This window comes from Polyodon spathula, chromosome 16 (genome assembly GCF_017654505.1).
Source record: "Polyodon spathula isolate WHYD16114869_AA chromosome 16, ASM1765450v1, whole genome shotgun sequence".
Taxonomy (NCBI): domain Eukaryota; kingdom Metazoa; phylum Chordata; class Actinopteri; order Acipenseriformes; family Polyodontidae; genus Polyodon; species Polyodon spathula.
The window spans coordinates 16,317,283-16,343,795 of NC_054549.1; the positions used below are offsets into that span (position 1 = coordinate 16,317,283).

Here is a 26,513-nt window from a genome sequence, read left to right on the forward strand (position 1 = left end):
TATACAGAGTGTGGTACTCACAGATCAGCCTCTCACCTCACCGGCTCCCAGCTTGCAGCAGTCTCATCCAAAAAGCTGAGCCTGAGGTTTATCTAGCTAACCAGCTTGCTGGTTTAATTGTTATCCTTTTGGTTAATTTGGCAGCTGGATTTCGAGGCAGCACTGTGGGATCATTGACATATTTATTAAGCAATGTTTATTGAATCTGAGTAAAGTTAGACGGCTTTGTGGTCTAGTACTAGTGTCAAAGCATATTTACCTTTTATATTCTTACAGTTTTACCTGAGAACTGAGTATCTGAAATATGTAAAATGGGACTTAAGCAACATGCTTTTTCTTAAGAGCTCGCCAAAAAATGTCAGGATTTAACAGCAATACAAACACATTGTTAAGACTTCTTGTTGAAAATGCTTGCCTACGTGTACACAGTATCTTACGACTGACTGTTTGCAAAATGCAAGAATCCCAGCAGTCCTAGGGTTCAGCGTCACAGTTGCAGCAGTAGCCTGCTGTTCAGTTTTTGCCCATGTTGGGCTGCTGTTTCACGAGTGCCAGGAACAGCACTCTGTTTATTCTCTAGACAAGCCGCTCAATTGCTCTGTTTACAGCGACCATGTGTTTCTTACCCTTGGCTGTATCGTGTGCTGTTGGTTTTAGTTCTTAAAACACTCAGTGCTTTTTTTGTTACTGTGTTTTTTTTGTTTTTTTTTTAAACAATGGATACCCGAAACGATGACTCATCTTCAGGTACTTGAAAAGTTTTGAAAGCACTTGAGCTCATCTCACAGAGACGTCAGCAGAACCCTTTGAATTATTTAAAACACTCTGATCTGATCTGCTGCGATCTGTTATTGTAACGCACTGGGTTATTTTCTGTATGTTCGACAAGCACACCATAATGCTTGGCTAGCGTAAGGGTGTAGCCAGTCACGGGAGATGACCCAGGTTTTCAAAATGTGAGCAAAGCACCCAATATCATTTTTACATCATTGGTCCACTATGAGATGAAGCAACATGCTGATTTGGCTTGTTTGTACCTTTACAGCAAGTTCCATAGACCTTGCATGTTTTTTTTTTTTTTTTTTTTTTTTTTTTTTTTTTTTTTTTTTTTTTTACAGCACCTTTCATAATGGACCACCGTCACAAAGCACTTTTCAAGACATGAGACTAGGATGTGTGAACTATGCATAAACTCCAGAATCACTTACAACAACATCTCACCTGAAAGACAGAGCACAAGGAGGTTAAGTGACTCAAGGTCACACAATGAGTCAATGGCTGAGCTGGGATTTGAACTAGGGATCTCCTGGTTATAAGCCTGTTTCCTTTAACCACTGGACCACACTGCCTCCTAGCACATGTCTTGGACTACATAATGTCACCTTAGGTAATAGTCCAAGGCTAATGCTACTCAGAGTGAAACCGGACGGTACTGTTTCTGTGGCCTGCATGGTTTTTCTTTTCTTTTCACGTTTGCTAAATGAGATGTTGGCCCATTCTCTAATAACAATACATAGTATATAATACATTCTGTACTATATCCCATAGTTGAAATTCCAGTGGAAATGGCCTTGTTCTTCAGCATCATTCTGTCAAATTCCCATACAAATGAGGAAACTCCCCATACTGTACCCGTGCCTGCAACAGCAAAAAATGTTAAATTCTTGTGTTTTCTTTTAATTGAAAGCATGTGAAACACTGCCCTCTGACAATTATTGGGACAGATGAGTACATACAATGAACTTGGCAGACACCGTTGCAGAAATCCTTGAGGTGAAATGAAAACCAAATACCCCACCCAGTCGCACTGGGAGCAAACGGATATAGAGTAAAATTACAATTGGAGAATTAATTCTCTTAAGTCAAGCCCTGCATCTGCTTAGCGGTGAAATTTGGAACTTTGAGTTTCGCCCAGTCGTTCTGTTGCTGCTTGGAATGCATGCATGGTAGAGAAGAAAAAAATTAGACCCAGTAGTGTTGGTTCCTAACACTGGCTGTATACAGTATGTACAATCAATTGCATTTATTTTTGGATGAGGTGGTTATTCAATCGTGGATACTAAGATTATGCAGACAGGTTATAGCTAGTGTAAGAGAAATTCAACTTGGTAGTGATGAGCAGGGATCCAGGTAGGAATTCGTTTGCTGAGGAATAACACAGAAAAACACAGATTTTCGATGCTGTAGGAGAATTATTTGTTCTTTTGAGAGACAAAAAAACATTCAAGGCTTTTTTGCTTGATTGATAAAAATCAATAAGACTGTCTGAGCTTGTTACATCCTTAGAAATTTTCATTTTTTTTATTGTGGAAAACTAGGATCCCTGGTGACAATAAATGTAAAAATGGATACTCTGAGAAATCCAATAGAGACAATCATTATATCTTTCACATCTGTTAAAAAAGGTTTATTTTATGAATGTGAATACTATTGGGAATGAGAAGAGCTAGTTCCCCTAGTTCCTTTTTTATATGTATTTTTAATACAATTTGCTTTATAAGCATTTTCAGCTGTACTACCGAGCAGTGTCCTGCAAATATGCAGACACAGATGAACAATACCTTCAAGCGATCGTCAGTGGCACTCCAGTGCAATGGTTCAGTCCTATTCGACAATGGTGTGAACTAACGATAAAATGGTACTGTACCTGAAACCTGTTTTTATTCCTTTAGTATTCTACTTATATTTTTGCAAAGTTATTTAAAATTCAATTTACCGGGGGGGGGGGATCACTTCTCCATGGAACACCTAATTTCTGTGTAATTCCCTGGTGCAGTTCGGAAACCAATTATGCCATTGTGCTCACCCACACATTCACTAACTATTGGGTTATGTGATTCAGATATAATTAAGGAATAATGACTAGCCGATAGTGCTACTAGATGAATGTGTAAGCTAGTGTAACAATAGTTATTCCTAGAAGAAGAAAAGTTATTTTAAGATGTCTTTGTACTTGTCGTTGTCCTGCACATGTTGTAATTTGCAATATACACTAAAGATAAGTATCTTTGGGTACGTGGAGTTCCAGTTAGGTTTAGAACAATCATAGATTATTATTGTGATGTTCATCATCATCGTGTTTGTCATGGTTACTTACTGTACTGATCATAGACAGTCATCTAAAGCTAAAAGGATGCTACTGAGATGGTTTGTTCCTCTCTTCCTGTAGACAACAGATGTGTCCATAAAGAGGTACTGGGGGAGCGGGTGTTAAGTGCCGTGTAATTAAACTGAGCATCAGTCAATTACTTTAATTCAGCCCCAACCCCCACCCCCCACCCCCCCTCTTTTGGGAAATAACAGTGGTATGGCTTTATTTGAACTCTTCCATGCACGAAATGTTGAAAATAGCCAACAATAAAACATTTGAAGTATGAATAAATATATTTTTCATTGACATTTTTTTCCCCATCTCCTATCCTCATATGAGGTCATCATGCATTTATCTGTTCCATATTTTCCTATATAAAGACTAGAAGAGGGTTTTTCTTTCCAATAACCGGTAATTTGAAATGTGATTATCATTCAACCCTATGGAACAAACATATATTTTAATATATGGTAGAAAAGTATGATCCTTATACTTTTCATGTACAGAAATTGGCCCCTTTCTTATATATTTAAAATATATGTGATATATATTTGAAATATATTTTACTCTGTAGTCCATATATTTATTTTATATGGATTACAGACTGATGAAAATATATGGTGCACCATATATTTTCAACATATATAATAAATATATGTTATGCAGAAACATGTTTAATTCTGAGAGGTGGGTAGCTACAAAATATCTGAGGACATTGATTAAATCATGGAGGTTTTTCTGTAAGAAACAGGAAGTGATGGACGCTGTAGTAAGAATGCAACTTCAGGGAAGTTTGGCTTTGTGGTTTGCTTGAACATTATGAAATCGGAAGCTTACATTTCTTTAAGAGAAAATCCCCACAGCTTTAAGATGCCAGATAGTCAATGCATTGATCACAGCCCTCAGATATTCTCCAATATCCGTCTGTCTATCTATCGATCTCTGTCTATTTGTGTTCAGCAGGTGTCACAAAGCTACGGGGTAGAAATGTCATAGTCAGAATTTAGTAAGGATATTGACCACAGTCTAGTAACACACATTAAACAGCAACTCCAGAAGTTTTCTCAACGAGAACTGATGTATTCCTTCTCCTGGGCAATCAGTCTAGAGCTACAATAAAGTCAAGAATCACTTTATTGGAACTATAAAAAATAAACTCACATGCTCATATGTTTTCTTCAAATCAGGTGGAACTGTATTCTGATCACAAGCTTGTAACTGGAGTCTGGTTGAAAGTAAACAATATCCATTAGACTGTATTCCGAGGGAGGTTAATCAAATTCCCTTCCACGTGTATTGGTGGCTGTTTTTGTTATTCCGTGATCTTCAAGGATGCTTTCTGGCAGCGTTGCTTCCATGGTAGCAGCTGCAAAGATCATTGTGTAAAGTGTAAGAGTGGATATGAATGCCTGGCACAGGGGGTGGGTTCTTACCCAAGTCAGTGTAGTAGTCGTCATAGCACAAGGTGTCAACAGTTTGTTGATTTATCTACCATTTACTAGCTTCAGTTTAAAGTGTCTGGAAATGCAACCCCATCCAATTTTCCTCCCTAGTCCTCAGGAGCACACTGACCAATGTCCCTTTAAGTCCCCATTAAAAATTAAACAAGCAAGCTCCCAATCGCATGAATTGTCCCTCACACCGTATGGCAACGTTTTTGCACTAGGGATCCGTTGCAGTTGATATATTCGTTTTCTATATTAATTTGAACGTTGTCTCTGGGTTTAAATGCTCACATCTCAAAACTATGTTATGTGTTGGTTATGATAATCTTGCAGCATAAACTATTTTTTTAAAGCAAGTGCAAAGGCAATTTCCCTGAGAGGAATAACATAGTGAACAGTATTAAACTACGAATAATCTAACTGGGAATGAATGTACAGTAGCTAAAATATTGCTTGCTAGTTTAAAACTCCAATTGTTTCATATGCCTTTTACCTTGCATTGCAATTGGCGAATACAAATTGTTAAAGCATTTATATAAATAACAGCAAGTGCATCACTGCTGCTCCATCGGCACTGCTACGGAAGTATAAAACAGATTATGTTGCACTTATTGCTCTGTACAAAAGGAAATTGTTTTTGTCGAGTGTGACAAATCAAAGTCCAGAGTAGACCCAATAAGGTAATCAAGCCACTTTGTTTTCATGAACACCCTGGGAATGAACATTGTTTTGCTTTTTGTTTTGATGACTGTTGTAAGTATCACAGTATTAGAGTTCATCTGCTTGCAGAGCGTGACAGTGAAGCTAAAAGGGTAAAGTGCGTGTCAAATCAACAGTAATACTAAATGTATATAGGAGGCTAGGTGTTTAAGTTTGGAGAAGATTGAAGCAAATTCATTTATCATGTTCACCATGTAGATAATGACAGACAGACCATTTTCAATGAGTCAAAATGAAAGGAAATCTGGAAAACAGAAAGAGGAACAGCAAAGCAAAAGGAGGCTTTTGAAAAATGTTAAGTTAATGAGAGGTTGCGTAGTGTTTAATGCATTGGTTTTCAAGAGACTAAGAAAGTCAGGTAACTAAAGGGGTGGGAAGGTAGCTTACCTCCTCCTGCCCCCTCCTTCCCTCTCACAGCACAGGCTTCATTTGCAGAGCTGACTGAACTCAATATGCAGCCTGGATTAAGATTCTGGCAGGTTTCCATGGAAACTAGGTTACCTTGAAGATAAGGAACAAAAAGAATGAAAGGATCATCAAATTCTTCTTTTAATAGATTTATTTTGTGTCATAAGAATTCATGAAAGAGAACCATCTCGAGACTTCCACTCACAAACTCAAACACACGTGACTTCACTCAGATAAGACACAGTGAGAAACTGAAGCCTTTGTTCCAGCAACATTTTAATCTCCAAACACTAGCGATTGGACTGCATCGCTCCCTCCATGTCCAGGACTACTGGTATAGTCACAATCATAGTCTCAATCAAGTTATGGGAGAAACAAACTCAAGTGAACTTGTTTCACAATCAACACTTTTCCAAGAGTTTAATTGAATCGGCTCAATAAAAAGGACATAACGTGATCACAAATAAAAACCGAAAACAAAGAGCTCTAGTTATGTGATATCATGTGTTAATCTAGTAACTATACAGAAAGAAAAAATATATATATATATATATATATATATATATATATATATATATATATATATATATATATATATATATATATGAGATTTAAATTTAGACATTAAGATAGTTGTTATCTAGGATTTTCAACCGAGCCTTCATTTGTTGGATATCCCTGCTCCATTGAATCATGCACAGTAGTTATGCCTTTATGTAGGAAATGCACAGCACCATTTACATGTTTGATGAGGTTTCTGTGAAGTAACAGAATCGGCTCCAAACAAAAACCTTCCTCTAACAGATGAGTGCTTTATTACAGGATTTTAGTCATGGCTCAAAAACACCTAATGAAATAACAGAAGTGTTCTGCAGCACTCAGAGGCTTGGATCCAGGGGGCCAGGCTAGTTTATTCATTTCTCTGCATGACAAGGTAAGGCTCATTTAAAAGGCTTTGCACCACAGAGTAGAGTGATTGAACTATGCTTTCTATTTCCATGTCACCTTTCCAAATCGTTTCTAGACAGGGGGATTGGAAGCAATGCTTCATCTGTGAGGCTGTGTTTAAATGGCAAAGGAAGAGCTTGACAAAAGATCAGGGAGGAAGGTTTAATGACTGGCACAATCACTAATTGACTTCATTGAGCCTGCAGGGCTTCTAAAGCCGCTCATCGTGCTGTCCTAACAGATCAGGTGGGTGTTCTAGTTTAGATTTTAAAGCTGTTTCTTTTAACATTCGGAATGTTCAGTTCTATTTTCACTTCTCCCCCTGTCATTGTGGACCGGTAGTTTTTTCGTATGCGTGTGTTTTGAAAGGTTGAAAATGCAGTAATTGTTTATTGAGGTTTATATGTATGTTTTATATTCTGACTTTTTTAATTTTTAAACATTGAATAATATTAAAAACTAGTGTGCAAAGTAGAATAAACATACTAAAGCAAGTACAATAAATGTCTATTGATTAAAAAATTTAAACTAAAACAAGATGATTAAAAATGAAGACGAAACTTACACTACACATATGTGCATATACAAGTTGGTTGTTCACTCTATAAAGAACACTAGACAACTGACATTAAAATCATGAAATATTATCTCCCAACTGAGCAGGCTAATTATCTTGGTAATGTGATATTTAGTATAGCAAGTCAGCCTATGCTAGGTTTCAAATCTGGTGTGTAGCAACTAGTGCTTTCTTAACCTAGTGTGTTCAAAAAGGTCAAGGCTGTGCTTGTGAACAGTTGCTGGGTGGGGATTCAGCTCATTTCATGCTCAATTTGCAGGCCGTCTTCCTGTTCTCTGTTTACTCAATGAACTGAAGTCTTGCTAATTAACCCTAAATCTCATTCACAGCAACACTGGCCCTTTATCGAATGGGGAAGGGGGGGTTAGAGACAGAACATTACTCAATTGAAGTCTGTGTATGAGATCTTGTGTGACGGGAAATTAAGTGTAACTGAATGTTTTCTCTGCACTCAGTGGCACCAATGCTGAGCAGCCTTTCTTCAGCTCGAAAGCACTGCTTTTAGTGTTCGCTGAAGTCACACCTCTTCTCCCATTCCTTGACCTCCTTAGATTCCATCTCCAACCAGATTTGGAACACCATTCTAACCGTTTGACTCGTGTCGTCTCCCCTCGGTTACACCCAGAACCAACTAGATTAAACTAATCTAGGCAAATGAGCTCAACACAACAGACCAGTTAACTAAGCCTGGTCTTGGGGTTAGGGGTTGATTTGATCAATCTGTACTGTGATAACCCAGATCTGGATCTGTTTAGAGCATTTACAGATCAATCACCTAACCCTGGATATCCCTACCACTAAAAGCGGTTGATGCAAGCCAGGTGGATTCCATAGTAAAATCTTCAAAGCAAAAATCCATCTCAGACTTATTCCCTCTCAATAAAATATTCATGGAACTAATAGAAAGCCTGGTTGCTCTGATGCAATATCTCTGAAAGAGAGGTACGCTGTGTAATAATCCTGTGTATGACAGCTCTTCAATGTTAGAGAAGAATTGTGTGTTTTGTAGACATTGAGTAGGGAGCACAGGTAGGCTGATCTTGACAAAAATATGATCACATTTTGGAGCAGGATGAACAGTGAGCTGCTGTGTCTTCCAGCACTCGTTTGTCATTTTTGTACGATACACGTCACCAGGTGTCATTTCATACTGCGTTGTTTCTAACATGCAAGTGTAAAGATCGGAATGACCTTTAGGAATGCAGATGGAGACAGTATCTGGTGACGTATCTCCCTTTTAAATCTTGTGGCTTACTGACAGAAAAGCAAAACTGAAAAAATCAGGCTTTCGATATCCCCCTGTCAATATTCCCCAACATGAAGGTAACGGTGGAATATGTGTGTGTTTATGTGGGCATGTGGTTTTCATTACAGTATTTGATAGCTTTATTTTCTTAATGTATCCTGTGAGTGGATTTAAACAGCTGCACTATGGGAATGTTATGTTAATGGGGGGAGAGTATGCTTTTTAAGGGCTTGTTTTCAGTTACACCCAGTGATCCTATAACCTTTTAAAATGACTTAGAAGAAACTGACTGACTATTTTAATACAGTTAGCATTTCAAGTCAGTCTTCAGTGAAAAAGGTCCGTGATACAAGTATACAAGTTATACACAGGTTTAATCCAGTCGTTTAATCAACTGGTTTATTTTTTTTAAAGAAGAACATTTCTTTGCAAAATGAGACACCAGCACCTTAAAACTAATTAAAAACACTTTATTGTGTTATTTCTAAATATACCACAACTGAGGGTTTGTATAGTTGTGTTAATAAAAGGCTACACTATTTAATTTGTGACTCTGTACTGTGGTTTTGGCAGGTTCTGGTATTGAAGACATGAAATCCACAATCTTTCAGAACTATAAATAAGTGATGTGATATGTGGAAAAGTAGAGAGACTTAAAAGGAATATTTTTGTAAACAGGTTTAGTGAGCAGATTGAGTGCTGGTGTTTAAACGCTATGCTGTAGAATGCCATCCCTCTCCACTATCATAAGAGGTTCTGCTCCCATTGAGACCTCTGTGTGAAGTTATTGAAAAAAAAACATTTGATAAATCTAGATATGCATATAAATCAGCGGAGCGGACTTGATCAGAAGCTCACCGAAACACAGAAATGCTAACATAAAATAAGGCACATTTGCTATGAGACTGCAGTATAGTACCAGAGTTTTGCATTGATTACAATTGTGGTCATTAATAATAATTACAAAAACAAAACTGTATCCAATGTGTATGCATTTTACAAGTGTAACATATATGGCTAATTCAGAATGATCATCAGTGCATGATTTTCTTTTTTTTCTGAAAGAAAATAATAATAATAATAATAAACTATTTGGAACAACTTAAAGAGTACTCACAAGTCTCTAAATGAAGCATTGTGCTAATGACAAGTAATTAGCTCATTGTAAATTAAAAACATCAGAACACTGCTGACATTCACATTGCAGTCTTCTGTATGCTAGATTGAGCCGAAGTGAGTGATATTAAGTGTGGCAATAACAAAAGTGATATTATCAGGAGCTTGACCTTATTGCCTCCTATTATAGTCTGCCTGAGGCAGTTAACAATAAGCATGGCATTAGTGCGTTCTGACTACACATTGAAATCTCCCTGTCATTCACTTTGATTGAGATTATAAATCCTGCTATCCTGTCGGACAGCCACGGTACACTTTGTATAAACAGTATGTAAAGGAGTCTTAAAGAAAGAGAGTACAGCTTGAGGGAGGTGATACACGTGATACAGATAGCAACATGGGGCGAGGAAAAGACGCTTCAAAACTGAGACTGCAGAGAGCAATTGCTATGAATACATGTTGCTGTGTGCAGTGCAGTATATATATGCAGAATGACACAAAGACATTGTTCTATTCTTTTGTAACTGTACGAGTCGTTGATCAGACACAAATTGTCTTCTTGCAGAAACCCAGACTATAAAGAGTATATATTTGGAGACAGATCTAATGATTTCACTTCTATTATTCTGCTATTGTAGTCTCCCTGGTGGTCTTAATTTCATTGCAGTAAATTTTGCCAATTTCATAACCTCAAACAGAGACTTTGTTTTTTTCTTTTTTTTTCCTTCATTATTTTCAAATATAAAATGTCTATTTAAAAACATAAATATGATTTATAAGACATTCGTATTCCACAATTAAAGAGGGATAAATCTTTGAAAGGAGACAAAAAGGAGACAAAAGGAGAAAAACGTTTCTTCAGCAATACATCAACCAAGAATACATTAGCGCAAGTGCTTGAAGTCCGATGTTTTAAAAACCAAGAAAGATGTGTTTGAAGTTTGACGGCCTGTGATTATAATGAGTTGAGACCACTGTTACTCGTGCACAGTGCTGTTATTATTAGAATACATGGTGAGTGATCATTTTCCTATAGACTTTGGTGTTACACTGTTATTATACACAGCGGTGGTGTGAGATCTGTGTATGATAAGGTTGATGATAAAACTGCTAATTTTTTTAAAGCAAACTCCACCACCACAAAACACTATCAATACCAAAGCAAGCAACAATGCATATTAGGAGCAGAATTCTACTGCTTTTCCATTGAATACCATTCAGACTTCAAGAAATCTGGAGATATTCCAGTATTGCCTGCACAACACAATAAGCCCTCCTAACACAATAATTGTCATTCTTAGTTGCTACATCATATTTAGTAAAGACCTTTGGGGTGAGACCTCGTTGTTATGAAACCAGCTTGTCCACTGAAGTTTTGTGTTTTAACAAGTCATATTACTAAATCACATGTACAGGGTTGTGTAGTGCATAACCAGTGGCAAAGCATCCAACACAGTGTAAACAAAGGCAAGCCTTTTGAAATCCCACTTGAATTCAGAATCTCATAAACTCTGTTAACTTGTACAGAAAAAATGAAACTAGCTTTTGGGGATTTAAACAAAGCAGGCTGGGGTGGAGCAGAATAAGCAAGCCTAGTTTAAAAATGTGACCAGACTGGAATGAAAGCACAAGAACAGAAATTAACAATCTAGTTGCATAACTAAGTAAAAACTCTTCTACCGAGACTCCAGCCTGTAACTTGAAACATAAAAACTCAGATTTCACAAACATGTGGAACATGCAGGAGATCTTTGACTTGTGTGTGTTGGCTGGTTGTAGATTGCTGACTGCAGGTTGTTCTACAGGTTCTTACAGAGTTCTACAGGTTGCTTTTATGATGCAGGTGGAAAGTGTTAATATCAGTTCTGTGCCCAACAGGAAGCCAACACAGGGACTTAAAGTGCAGTTTGAGTTTACTATTAAATTGGCCGTGCTTGTGGAGCTGCAGCTTTAATTTGATCCCAGTAACTTCATTCACGTGTGTAACGTTAGATTAAAGGGTATAGCCTAAGATAACACAGCGTGATGAAACGCACTGCTCCCCCTGGTTACATTCCATGTCCCACATACATATAACACGTTAGCGTCACCGCTGGCTTTCAACTTAATTAAATGATGTTAGTCATTGTCAATGGCCCCATAAACAGACACAGTAAACATGGTAATAAAACGACCTGAGCTATCTCAGAATGGTTCTCATTTTTTTATTCCAGGGATAAAACCTGAAGTTAGCAGCCCCCTCTGAATTGTACCAATTACCAGTGTGGACATGTCCTGACATATATTTCATAGTTATTGAACGCATGCGTGTTAAACCTCCTTTAGCGGTGACCTTCCATTTCCAGCCAACACACACTTAAAATAGTCCTCTTAATTGTTTACCCACTTGCAAAGAGGCTAATGTTTGTGTCACGTGCATCTATTTGTACTTCTGGATGTTTTTCTCAGACAAATATGTGTACGCCCACATACTGTTGTTGAAATGCCTGCTACGTTGTTGTTTCCTGTTGAATGTGATCCATATTCCAAAAACAGAGTTTGGAGGGAAACAAATGCGTCAGTCAAGCCGGGTTTCAGCTGATGCCTTCAGCAGTGCATGACAGGTGACAGTCAAAGCATTCTGCTGTTGCCATACAGCATGACTGTTGAGCAGGCTGAGGACTGGCTCTGACAGTGAGGGAGGAAATACTATACCAGTGTCTGCAGCAGAAATTAATGATGCAAGTGCTTTGTTTTTTATTTTTAAATGAAATAGACATTTTGCTAGCCATTAGTGCAACGACACTTACTAGTAGAGCACTATACTGTAGGCATTACGTTACATTTTCACGTTATTAGTTTCTCTTTGTATTTGTAAAGCTCTGTGTTTAAAAACAAATATTTCATTAATTAAATGTAATTCTTGATGTAAAACCTGGACCGTTGGGGCACTTGAGTACCAAGGTTTAAAACCATTGTCCTGGACTGTGTGTATGAGGCTCACTACCTGGGGTCCTAATATCTGCTATTTGCTTGCATTTGTACTGCTCTGCTTCAATTGGTCATTTCACTCCATCTGTGTTTTTGCAGTCAAAGCATCTTACTGGCTGCAAACATGTCAGTTATTAGGGGAAGCAGTTGGTTGGTTGCTGACAAGAAAGAAATCCTTGGGGCGGGAACAATTTCACTCTCCAAGTGAAATGACCTGGGAATTACAAGTCAATCGGACAGCATGGCTTGCCAGCAGAGATTTCTTTAATCTAGCGCAGTAGCTGGTGTCATGTTTTCAAATGATTTGTTAAACATGTGTTTATTTCAACACTGCACATTTGAGATCTTAATGAATGGATTCAATTTGATGATACTTTACAATTCGATTCTTCACAGTTAGACCCTTGAGTATTTCATTACTCTTGAAGTTCAAGCTTCTTGATGTGTAAATATCGGTACCATTGATTTCAGTACCAGAGAGTGTGCTGCCACATCCATGAGGTCCACTGGCTGTCCTTGCTTGTAATGAGCTGGTCTTCTGATGATTTTTTGACAGGGATTTTAGGTGATGCATTTAAGAGTCTTAAGATGATATGCACAGTTGGAAGTAATTGGATGATTTAAGATTTGTTCTTGTTTAACTTGAGAAGATAATGGTGTCACATGTCAGGTCTATCCTGTAGACTAGCTCTGAGTGTTATCAAATGTGACAGTGTGGACAACACGACGGATTGCTGCCTCAAATTGGAAAGAACACAGGCGAATAGTTCTTTGGCATGACTAGGATAGCTTTTAGCATATTGCATTATACCATGCTAAAGCATAAGTATAGAAACAGCATGTTAACACTCTCAATGGGCACAGCTGTATACTCTGGAACCTTACAGAGCTCTACATCATTCCAGAACCTTCCAGTACCAATAACTAGACAAAAATACAAAGTCTGTTAAATATGAATTCTTGAACCAAATATTATATCATTCTGAATCAGGTTGTCCTGTGATAAGACAGTCTACATTTCAGTAAGCAAATGTCACAGACTCCCACTGACAGCACAGCCCTGAAGGACTGACCGGTTCTGTTGAAGTCAGATCAGAAGCAGCAAATACAGTAGATTTTAATGAAATAGTCTTAATAAAAGCACTTGTCACATAATAGCTATAACACAGCCAATACTATAGAGTGCTATAGGATGGCAAACAGCTGTGCATGTGTGTAATATCAGCACGAGTAGAAGTGAAAGGACTGAAAACCATGGTCTGTTTAGGAGCTGTGAGTGCTGATATAACCAACACAAACACACAGATACTGTACCTGTGGTCCTCTAACACTATTAAGTACTGTTATCATATTAGTGTACAAGTTAACAAATCCAGCTATATCTGTTTTCTAGTCGTTGCCAACCTTTATTTAGTCAATTGTTGAAAAGAGGGACAGGTTGATGAAGAGAATACTGTTAAGTGGCTGATGTATGATTGTGATGTCATCGTTCTGAATGGACTTTTCAGCCGAATGGAATTCCGAGAGGTGCCCAAGGTGTGATTTCTTTAAAGCAGATGCCGTTGACCGTACTGACAGGGATAGTACAGCTTGGTCAAAACTCCAAATGGTGCTGCTGATGCAATGAGTTGGGAATACAGCAGAAGAAACATTCGCTCTGATTGGTGGAAAGATCCTCAGCTGTCTATAGTCAATAATAATATTGATAATAATAATATGAGAGTAATGTATTATTTCATTTCTGAAACAAAAAACACCTTAGAATTTACTTAAATAACAATACCAGACGTGGTAACCTTTTGAAATTTCTGTTGGATTGAACAAATTGAGTTTCATCTCTAAACTAGCAGTAGTTGTCTGGAGATTGACTTAAAGATATTAAAGTACTGGTCATCTTGAAATAATAGTTTCTGGCTTTATTTAAACTTATGGCACAACACAGAGCAGTAACATACAGAACAGTAGTATCTGTGCCTCCAGGGTTATATTCATTTAATTGTATTCGTTTTAAATCTATATTGCTTTCCAGACAATTCACGTAATAGGCAGTGCTCCCAGATTCTGGTATCTTTGGTAGTGGGTGTTATTTTTAAGACCCTAAGGTCGTAGTGAATTTAAATGTATTAGAACTGAAATGGGTCACCATTCAATTCAAAATACTTATTTGAGAGAGATTGTCTGTAGTAATGTAGCTGATAACACATTATAGTCTAGCATAGTGCTTTGGACACTATACTAGAATCATATACTGTATAATATTTTAATCTTATGCAACACAAGGCAACATTGGCACAGTAAGAGAAGCTAGTTGAGGAGATATTTCTCATCTCCACCTTGTGAGTATTTCAAAAAGGTGGCTGACAGTTACAACGCCTTTAGGGACAGCTTTCTGCACAGAAGACTATGGAAGAAATATATAAAACAAACACAAAGAAATTCAACTGGGGGGCACTGCAGCTTTAAAACTCAAGGGTGCGGCGCAGAGCATTTAAAACAAATGGGCTTCATTTTAAAATTTTTCCAAAGACGATCTGTCACGCGCGAGGGTCCTTTGGTGGTGAATGAATATCAAACAACGCAGTCCATTAGTTGCCAAGCTACAGGAGACAAGCTCTCCACAGATCTCAGCACATTAATCGTCGCTACAGCACCCAGGGGAGATAAACAGGGCTGTTTTCTGAGTATTTGTTCAAAAAACAAAAAGTGATTTTCTAGAAATTGATGCCAATCTGAGTGTCATGCAGAGGACTTGCAAGCCTACACACACACTGTATATCTATAGATCTTTATGTTTTGGGGTTTTAATCAGTCGTAGCAGGGCAGCGGCTGGGCATGAACCGACCACCACTCACTGCAGACGAGGGTCTTAACCACTGTGCAAAAGAACCATGTGTGGACAGAGAGCTTTTAAGATCCTCCCACTGACGGGTCAGAAGCTGCAGCAGCAGTCAGTAACACAGCCTTTAATTCCATACATGCGCAGAAATTAAGGGCAAATCAGCTCATTTTTGTATCATGCTTATGAAAAAAATAAAATGCCCTTCTTAGCGTCTACAAAAGGGATCATTTTTTAAGTATCATATAATAGTTGCACAGCATTATTGATGTGATCTTGTAGGTTAATAACTGTCGCTGTTTTGTGGTAAAACGTATCCCTGTGATATTGACAACATGGCAAAGTATTGAGTTTCTTGTGCACACTGCAGGGTGTTCTGTAACACTTCAGATATCTGTTCAACAGTCATTGCAGTATAGAGAGAACTGCGGGGCAGAGAAGGGACATTACAAGTAGAAGACAGTGACCTACAGCAGAGAAGATGACTAGTTCTGCTGGGGGGGGGGCTGTTTAAAGACCTCTTAAGTGAACCTTGGTTTTAGACAACAGCCCTCTATTCCAGGTTTCTATTTCCGGACCTGAGACGTGGCCAATACCAATAGTCACTTCATTTCAAATTCAGCTAAGCACACAAACAGGTGTTCAAAATAGACCCCGAGTGGGACAGAGCCCTTTTCAAATGAGAGCTCAACGAGGCAAGAACAGAAGAGGGGATGGGGAAAAGCTATTTGAATATCAATGACCTGCCTTTCGCTGTAAACACACAGAGACAATGAAGCGCATCAGCACCTCAGAGTGGTATTTAACAAGTAGCTGATTAAAAAAAAGGAATAAAAAGAAAAGGCGATGGTCTGTGTACATCCTTTTCTTTTGTACGTATTTTGTTCGTATCTGCGTGTGTATTTCTGAAGATGCACAGATAAAAGATAAAGCCACTCTCCATTTAGATGCACATAAATTGTGTTCTAAGGACATGACTCTCCCCAGCTGCAGGGATATCAAACTTAGCTTTGCTGTTTATCCAGCCCTCGGACAGAATCATAGCGCCTCCTACTGTAAACCTATATGTATTACATTTGTAAGTGAAAAATTAACACCTCTGTAATAAATTTACTCACCTTCTCTATTTCACAACTTTATTATATATGCATTTTAATTAGTTCTGTTTTTATTTTGTATTATTTGCATGTGTTCTTGCTAACAGGGCTTAAAGGAATGAGCTATGAAGACAGAGAAAACTGACAATACTTTAAGCGAGTCACAGATACCAGGACCAGGGAACACGGTTGGAAATTAAGAGGAGATAGAATAAGGACAGAGAGTAAAAGACACTTCACACAGAGAGTGGTCAGGGTATGAAATGGGTTACCTAGCTACCTCAGACAGCCATTGCTTTAGTCTACTCCCTGATAAAATTTTTGATAACAACACCTTTTTTTTCTTTCGAAGACCGCTACAATAGCTGTTCCTTCAGCCGTGGCTTCACTCTTTATCCCTCAGGAAAAGAGGCTGCAAAGTGTCTGTCAATGAGAGGGTAAACCGGAAACCATTTCTTCAGAGAGAAAGACATTTGAAAAATTCATTAACTTGTTAAAGTGGGGTTCTCCCTCTGACATGTTTGAACTGTATGTCCATAGCTGGGTCCATTTTGAATACAGTAAACATCTGGCCGATTTATCAGGTAGAAATGAGTTTCTAAGAATAGTACGCAATTTGATAAATTCCATGCTCAGTTGTATATTTTGCAATGCATGTGCACGCATAAAAAATTTGAACTATTGAGGCCAGTGAATTAATGAAGGGTCTTTACACTGCAAAGTATAATATCCTGATAACGTAGCATGGTAAATATACTCTGCATGGACAATGTATTAGGACCTGTCTATTAAGTGCTGTCCTGTCTACCTATTAGGTGCTGCATTTGGTGATGGTGATAATGCACCTATCCATCGTGACAGAGTTGTGTGCAAATAGTTTGGAGGAGGATGACTGAGACTTCAGGCTTCTTCCTTGGCTTCCCCAATCCCCAGATCTTGATCCATTGAGCATGTGTGGGATGAACTTGAACAGCACCTCTGCATGAAAAAATTGATACATCCCTCAAGCCAACTTCCAGCCCCTTGTGGAGCCAAGGCTGCGGGCAGGGCCAACCTGATGTGAAGTACAGATCCTAATAAAGCTGCCAGACAGTGTGGATTTACAATAAAAGATTAAAGATGGTCCAAACACACATTCTAATTTCCTTTCTGATACAATGCTGTTTTGAAGAGAATTCCAGAGAGTTGCAGATTCTAAGCTAAACAACAGTCTAGTTATATTCCAGGCTTGATAGGCAGCAGTTGAAATGTGCTCAGTGTCTGCGGAATGGTTTGTAATTGGAAACTGAGTGGAACGGCGTCTGCTCCGCTGTTACCATAGTGAGCTAATTGTCAGCAGACTCATTTTGACACTCTGTGGTGTCAGATACTCAGTAATGTAGCTGTCTCACTGTGCTGTTATTAACTAATTAAATAATTCATTCCATTTTACCGTAGAGTCCAAATTTTTCTTTTTTTGAAACTGATAGGTCATCATAAGTCCTAATTAATTTCATAAAGTCATTCTATCATGTAAATGTTCCAAGAATTTGAGTGTCTTTATATTTTAAAACTCTTCTGTGCTTGTAGTGTTCAGTGTCTTAAAGTGATTGTAGCAAACAAAAAAATTGCATACATCTTGAATGTGCAGTTTTAAACACAAATCACATAACAAAACTAAAACTTCTTGTGTTGAGATTGGGTGCCACTTGTGAGGCTGAACACAACTCCTAATCCAATACACAAGGTGTCAGTAGAGGCTTATTGAACACTGAAGACAGAATAATCAAACACTATGTGCTTACCTTAGAATCGTTATTATTAATTGGTCATTTTTAGCAGACACATTTATCCAAAGCAACTTATAGAGACTAGGTGTGAATTATGAATCAACAACTACTGACTTACAACAGGTTCCTGGTTCAATCCCAGCCACTGACTAACTGTGTGTGACCCTGAGCAAGTCACTTAACCACCTTGAACCAGGAACCTCCTAGTAACAAGCCCTTTTCTTTAACCACTGGACTACCAAGCTTTCCTTAAAGAAAAAAGGACAATATTATAGCACAGACAGGTGAACTAGTTTCAGTGGGAGGCAATAGTAGCAGTTATACAAAGTGAAGGAGCAATTTCGAGGCACAGAAGTGCTGATATAGTACTGAAGAGTGTAACTAGGAAATTAAATGGGCTGATCCACAGGTACCAATCAAGAAGGAATGGTCTTTAAAAGGTCTGAGGCAGTGAATAACAACAGTAACTGTGATAAAAACCAGATTCAATCTCAAAACACCCAAGCAAACCAGTAAAAACAGATATCACCAGCTGTTCTTTAATAACTGGTGGCTGTCCTTGTGTTGTACTATATGCAATGCCTATTTCATGTAAAAGAAAATGCTTTATGTCTCTTCTATTTTTGTACCTGTCTCCCCATTTTATTCAGAGTGTGTTTCTCTCACAGTCCTTGCTGTTCGGTCTTGGGAACTCTGCATTCTGTCTACAGGAACATTATACCTACAGAGTTACACTATGGATCATTTTAAGAAGAAAACAGGCTTGAAAATAATGCTCCCGGCTTCTACAAATTGATTTTTTTTTTCTTTTTTTTTTTACAGGGTCGACAAGTCCTTCTCCCGATCAAGAAGCTTATGGTGAGGAATTCTTTACTCCTGTTTCTGAATTCAAAAAGTTTTTTTTTTTTTAATTATTATTGTTTTTTTAATAATGGTTTGTTTTTTGGTTTTTTTTTTTACTGTGATTGGCATTTTCCTTTGGTTCTTGGTTTGGTTGAAAGTTAAGTGAATTAGTATTGTGCTATTGTGCTATTCCATGGTATTCAGTACATTTGGAGATTTACTGTAAAGATGATAAATGCATGGGTGGAACGGGGCGGGGGTTCCAGTGGTTTGGACGAAATCGAGTTATGTCATTTTTTTTTTTTTATCCTTAAATGGAACAGATTATGCATTTTGCAGTTTTTTTCAAATTCTAAAGCTCTTTTTACAAAACACTGTGTATTAGTAGCAGTAGTATGCAGTGTGAAACAACACGATTACAGTTATTTCACTTGCTGACTTTACAAAGTACAAATCTTTCATGAAACAGGGCGCTCTAGCAGTACAGGAAAGAGAACTCCACTCAACACTGCAGAGCGCTCTAGCAGTGTAGGAAAGAGAACTCCACTCAACACTGCAGAGTGCTCTAGCAGTATAGGAAAGAGAACTCTAGCAGTGTAGGAAAGAGAACTCCACTCAACACTGCAGAGCGCTCTAGCAGTGTAGGAAAGAGAACTCCACACAACACTGCAGAGAACTCTAGCAGTGTAGGAAAGAGAACTCCACTCAACACTGCAGAGCGCTCTAGCAGTGTAGGAAAGAGAACTCCACTCAACACTGCAGAGCGCTCTAGCAGTATAGGAAAGAGAACTCCACTCAACACTGCAGAGCGCTCTAGCAGTATAGGAAAGAGAACTCCACTCTCAACACTGCAGAGCGCTCTAGCAGTATAGGAAAGAGAACTCCACTCAACACTGCAGAGCGCTCTAGCAGTATAGGAAAGAGAACTCCACCCAACAGTGCAGAGCGCTCTAGCAGTATAGGAAAGAGAGCTCCACTCAAAACTGCACAGCACTCTAGTAGTATAAGAAAGAGAACTCCTCTCAAAACTGCATTCTGTAGAAAACCATAAAAAAAAACAGAATATATTTAATATACTAATACAGTATTTGTATCAATGCCTATTTTTATGTGTCCTTATGTAAAGTTACTTAGTGCTGAAAGAGGTACAGATCAAAGTATGAACAAGGCAGGTATTATTTAGACTTACAGTATATGGTCCTGTAGACCTACAATCCAGCTGAAGAGTCGTCCTGTGTCTGCATGGCTCCTTGCTTAGTGCAGCTTGTTTTTATTTCATTTCCTTTGCTCCTTAGGGGAGGCTGTGGGTGAGCACTGAAGTTTACTATCGCTAATTTGCTTTAAGGTTCGAGTAGAATAGGGGACCTGGCAACCTGGTACAAAAAAAAAACAACATTCTAACAGACTCACTAAAACTAAAGTAACAATTTCAAACCATTATTATTCATTGATTAAAAGTGTCTAATGTTACCTCTGGCCACCAATTGATTGTGTAGTTATTGCATATAGTATCCTGAGTATTACAGGTTTAGCTGCCTGCCCTTGCCTTGTGTTTGTGTGTCCATAGCTTGGATGTGAGTGCAGGTGTTCCTGCTGGGACAGATTAAAACCCAGGATTTTCTTTGTGTTCCTGAGAGTCATGCTGAAATACTGGGATGTTTACCTAACTAGTTGGAATGAGATTCCTTTTTTCCTCTAGCGCTGTAGTTCACTTCTTTTCCAGCAGGTGTCAGTTTTGAGTCACTGCTGTATTACTTCAAGAGAAAATGTATGCTTTCAGTTTTAAAGCTACAGGGTCCGCGCACTCGTGATTAATTTTATACTGAAATATGATTATTTTGTGCCTGTCTGATGTATCCTTTCACTGCTTAGCAATCTACACATACGGCAGACCTTGTTCCCAGTGTGGTTGCATTCCCAAACACATGTTTTAGCAGAAGGACACAAAGCTGAAGCAAGAAATCACTTCTGCTCCCGCTTATAAAAGTGTACCACTGTAATTTTGCACAGTAACTTTGCAGTTTTCCCATGATGTTCCAGCTTTTTTAATATGCTTTACCAGAACCTATATGTGCTTTACAATGCTTACCTGTGCTTTATTATGCTTTAGTACACTTTGCTATGCTTTTACTATAGGAGACTGTTATAAGGGCCCCTCCCCCAGCATCTCGTTATTGAGAAATCCATTGTCTACAGGAACAATACATCTCAATAGCAGCGGGACTGATTCCTTGTAGCTTTAGATGACCGTCAGAAGCAAGATGATTGCAGTAAAATAATAATTAAGGCTAATTAAAGTCATGATTGTTCCAATCCTAGTGTGCCCATTGGTGTACATGTTGTTTATGTAACTAAAAAAGGGTTCCTTCTACTTATAGATTTGACCAAGGGAGTAGGCTGTTGGTGTACCTCATTGTAGTACAATAAAAAGACCTACGATTCCCAACGCCCACTGCAGGAACCATTGTATATTACAAGGGCTCTTTATGTTCAGCTTTACAACTTCAGCAGTCTTGCAGAAATGAGGGGACCGAATAAATGGTTCTCCAGTGTGCAATTTACAAAAAAAAAAAAAAAAAAAAACCTGCCAACATTAAAGCAGTCAAAATGAAATGTAAAACTATTCTACTGTATCGTACAATGAACTATTTTTTAAGTTATGGATGGATTATCCTGTTTTTCTGGTCAGCCTGCTCAAACAAATTTCCACTCCGCTTGTGTTGTTTGCTGGTGTTCTTGCTTCACTCCACTGCAGGTGAATGAGGATTAAACTTTTAACTGCTTCAACGGTCTGGTTCTTTCCATGCAGAGGTCAAACCACTCTCTTGCAGAAACATTGAAAGCATGTGAGGCATAGCAAGAGCAGCGATTGGTTACTGAGAAGGAGCAACACAACCGTGGAGGATGTGCAAAGGCTTCTGGGAATTCAGTCTGACCAGCTGCTCATTGTTAGTTTATAGCTTAAAACTTTTTACACAATTCGTAATTAACTAAACTGGCATTTTATACATTTAATAACTGGTGTAAATACAATGGTAAAAGTTGCACCTTCGAGGTATACTCTAGAGGCATTTGAACCTTTTCACTGCCAAGCAACAGTGCCGCATTAAAAATGGAAACTTTGCATTCGTCTAAAGTCTTTGTTTAAGCACTTTACAACCACATACAGTAAGACTGCAAAATTACTTCTTAGCAACATCAAAACAGGGCCCACGTGTCCAGAAAGTAATATTATTTTTTTCTATAACTATGTTATTTCGTTATTTGACGTTCACATTACAAAATTATTGAAAACAATGAATTGGTGAAGGGCCCTTATACAGGACTTTTACAATTTACTGTCAGCCGTGAACTAACCAAATACGTGCGTTATCAACTCATGAAATAACGAGAAAGCATTCTGTACTGTATTTATGTGGTACGTTGAGCTAGAGACAGTAAAACAATGAGCCTGGTCGTCAAAGGCACTGAAAGGGTTAGAGAGAGAGAGAGAGAGAGAGAGAGAGAGAGAGAGAGAGAGAGAGAGAGAGAAGACTGCGGGATACTCTTCAGGCTGCATGGACTCCAGTGAGGTTGCCACAGCAACCACTAACAACATTGCGGCTGTCCTGACTGAGCTGATCCAAGTATGCTGCTGACTCTCTGTCTGGGGAGCTGCACAAACACTGCCATACTGATCACAGCTCTCCACAGAGCATATCCTGGCCCTGCATGGATTACATGCATTAAGTAGCATCAGGCTTGCTGTGTTGGGCTTGTATTGGATGTGTTACACAGCATGATTCATGCTTCAGGCTATAAGGAAATCATCCCAGGGGATCTCTCCCAATGCGGTCAGGATTCAGACACTGAAAAAACAGTTATTTCGGCTTGACACAATACCAGCTTGTCAGCTGTCGATTCTTTTGAAGAAGATTAATCACACACACACACACTTTTCTATTCTGTAAAGGATACTGGGAATATAAAAGGAGAACCCAGATATATGTGTTACATTGCGACTGTTTCTCATACAAATCTTGACTTGAAGAAGAAAGTGACTGATCTGTGTTTAAACGGATTGTTTGACACTATTTATGTCCTTTGATGTCCTTTGCATGCTGTTCCGAGATGTTTAAAAGATGATGGTAATTATTTGTTTGAAATTCTACGTCTAGATTACTACAGTCATGATTGAGGCTTTTTTTTCGAGATCCTCTCCTAATTGCTATTGACTGTGAAGTAGCTGAAGAAAGCAGGAGAAAACATGCCAATTCATTTCTCTCATAGCCGGGTCCATGTGCGCACACGGCACAAATTGTATTAGCCAGCCAGTACTGCTCAGTTTAATACCTTAGAGGTCTGGAGTACCTGGGGTTGTGTAAAAGTAGAACTGACCTTTTGGTCTAAAAGTTATCGGGACACATTGCTATATTGCAGCTTAATCAAGCATTTTACAGTACAAACCAGCATTATAAACTTGATAAATATGGCACAAATGCTTTTCTAGCAAATGTACAGTGAGATGCTAACTGGTGTTCTATAGCTATGCACACTGTATATTGAAAGAGCTATAGTGAAATTGTCAATATACTGTAGTATTTAACTCAGGCTTCTTACCTATCATTACAAACAATGTTATCACTCTTTTCTTAGTTCTTCTCTTGTTTATGTTGTGTAGTTCTGTTTATTAATGGTACTGTGCTGTAGGTCAGTTCACTCCAGTGGTTGAACTGCAGTCCGCCCATGTGACCTAACTATACAGCATGCATAATGTATTATGTGGAGCTGCAGTGAAATTGTAGGGCAGTAAAATCAATTCTTCCCAGCGCATTTCTCATAATGAATGGCTTTTTTTAAGGCTTGTTTGCACTGCAGCAATTGCCTGCATTAGAGTAAATGTGATACATTGCATGCAAGCGGTGGAGTATAAACCATTCGGAAATACATTGATGGCTTCACTTTCACAGTGCTTTACAAATGTGTGCTATAGCATTTTTCTTTCTCTGAGACTTAGACAACAGAAACCTGGAGCTATTTTTTTTTACCTGTAAACAGAGGCAGTTTGGCAGTCATATTGCAGTCAGCTTTCTTCAGTGGGTGTGTGGGGGGGGGGAGATAAGTTAACAAAAAGCTTTGTTCATTACTTCTTCTCTATGACTCACCTGCACGTCAAGCTACAGCATCTGCTAATTCACCAACCTTGTTAAATATTTTAACACACTTCTTTCTGTTCGGCCACATTCATCACTGCAATTGCGTTTTTAACGGGGCTGCCGTCCGGAAATTGTGCAGCTCCTCAGCATTCGATTTCTGAGAGAACAGCTTCTGAAAGGTTTATGTCTTTCCCCACGAGTATAATTAGGTACTGCCTTTAAACAAAGATATTTGCGGCGAAAATGCTGATGATCTGAATTCAATATATATATATATATATATATATATATATATATATATATATATATATATATATATGTGAAGGAAAAGAGTGACAATATTACTCTAGGCCTGTAATTGAAGCCTCCTGCTTTCCTAAAAGATGAACACTAGCTTCAGGATCTCCGCAGCAAGGAGCCAGGCTTCTACGAGACACAAATAAGCAGCACTGCTTCGTTCTTCAGAGGACTGAAGCAGGATTTATTTGGGACTATTGGGACCTAAAAGCGAAGATTGTGTTTCCAGGGTAATTTAAAGGCACAAATCAGTGCTCCCAACATGCCTTGTTCTCCATTTCGGATAGGCCGTCCCAAGAAATTCTGGTGAGTTGCTATTAAGAGTATGTTTCTTTAAGCAGTGTGTTGTGCTTGGAAGACGCCGTGACATGATTGACTTTTAAATACGTGCTAATGAAGGATTTAAAATACATTTCCTTACCTCTTATTTGTTACAGCAACGTGTATCACTGGTCCCGTGGTCTTGGTTCTTTGCTTTTATTGTAATACTTCTTATTTCATTTATTTGCTTTCTGGAACCTGCATTTCCTTTGCTGTAGGTCAGAGTCACTCCAATGGTCTTGTGCAATCAGCCCATGTGACCTATAACACAGGAAGCAATTAGATATCGGGTTTTAAACTTTTAATCCATGTTGGAATTAAATCTAAATATCCTTTTAAAAAGCAAAGCAAAGAAGATCTTCAGTACGGGCAAGTGGTAACGATAATACATTAGTTATCATAGCTTTGTAATGCAAGCTTGAAGTTCATTTTTACTTATACTTTTAGCACGAAGTGCACTGGCCTTTCACCTCTGGGCTTATGTATGGGAAGTGTAAGTGTATATACTGTATAACCTTTCCTGTACTGTGCATGGCTTCAATTACAGTGTCAAACACATAACAGCCACATTACTCAGTGGTTAGCTGCTATTCTCTGGTTTAATTATAGCACTGTGGTTACCCTGCACCTTTACGAGTGAACACTAGTCTAAACTCCAAACACTCCATTCTCAGCTCTCCAACGCTGTCAATACACCTTAATAGTGAGCACCAGTCTAAGCACTCCATTCCCAACACTCTTGTGCTAATATTTTCTAACATTTTGCAACTGCGGGTTCAGTCTCCTTTGAAAGTGTGATTTTTGAATAGAGATTTTCCATTTACTAACTAATTCAGTTACAGGGGGGGGGGGGGGGGGGGCTAATATAGTTGCACCTTAACACTTTCAAGCATGATTCCTACGTTCCTCAATTTGCAAGCAATTCAGGAGCACCAAAATATTTCAGTGTATGAAAAGCTGTATATAATTTTCAGAGTATGACATGCAGCCCATTGTATTGTGAGCATAACTCTGCAGTTTAATTGAACACCCCTTGAATAACACACATCTGATGTATGCTAAAAGAGTGGTGAAGAAAAGAATAATTATTAGGATCGATCATGCTGTATTTGTAAATTCTAGATTATCACTGTATCAGTTAATCATTAACTGTACACTATATGCCAATATCTATACTTTGGTTTGATTTTTTCTCAAATATAAATAAAGGCTTAACTGTACCATCGACTTTTGCAGACAGCTGCAAGAAAAGCAGGTTGGTATTCATGTAGGTTGTGACTTATGATACAGATGAATGATGCACTTAAGTATACCATGAGACTTGTTAAAAACGTGCATCTTGTATATAGCGCACCAAGATGATAAAATGGGTGCGCATTATATTTAACATTACGGTAATCCGAATATTTTGGATCAAATCAATTTTCTGTCATTATACACTTATTGAAGGAAAACCCACATTTCAAAAGAGATTACCTGCAGTGTACGTAATTCCTAGAAAAACATTTGACCAACAAAGATAAATATAAATACAATAATCAAAATACAGTTTAAGTGTGGCTTGGAGACTAATTTAAAAATAATTCTTACACCAGTTAAACTAAACTGTCAAAGCGCACATTGCGCTATTTATAAGGCAAGATTCACGTTTTAGTGTTTGCAAAGAAAAAAACAGCAGAAAGAGGCATGAGGGT

At 38.3% G+C, this 26,513-nt stretch overlaps 1 protein-coding gene across 14 annotated transcripts in view; it reads left to right on the forward strand.

Annotated features, from left to right (window-relative positions):
* Nucleotides 1-26,513, forward strand: part of LOC121329194 (rap1 GTPase-activating protein 1-like) — a 124,779-nt gene that overhangs the window by 24,704 nt on the left and 73,562 nt on the right. For 3 of the 14 annotated variants that reach the window (XM_041274641.1, XM_041274650.1, XM_041274648.1), the window contains exon 1: nucleotides 24,726-24,804. In XM_041274641.1, the coding sequence (XP_041130575.1) occupies nucleotides 24,761-24,804 (44 nt within the window). In that variant the 5' untranslated portion in view covers nucleotides 24,726-24,760. Of the gene's footprint in view, nucleotides 1-19,045; nucleotides 19,082-24,721; nucleotides 24,805-26,513 lie in introns of those variants that run through there. The other 11 variants (XM_041274647.1, XM_041274651.1, XM_041274652.1 and 8 more) reach the window with 8 other exon arrangements.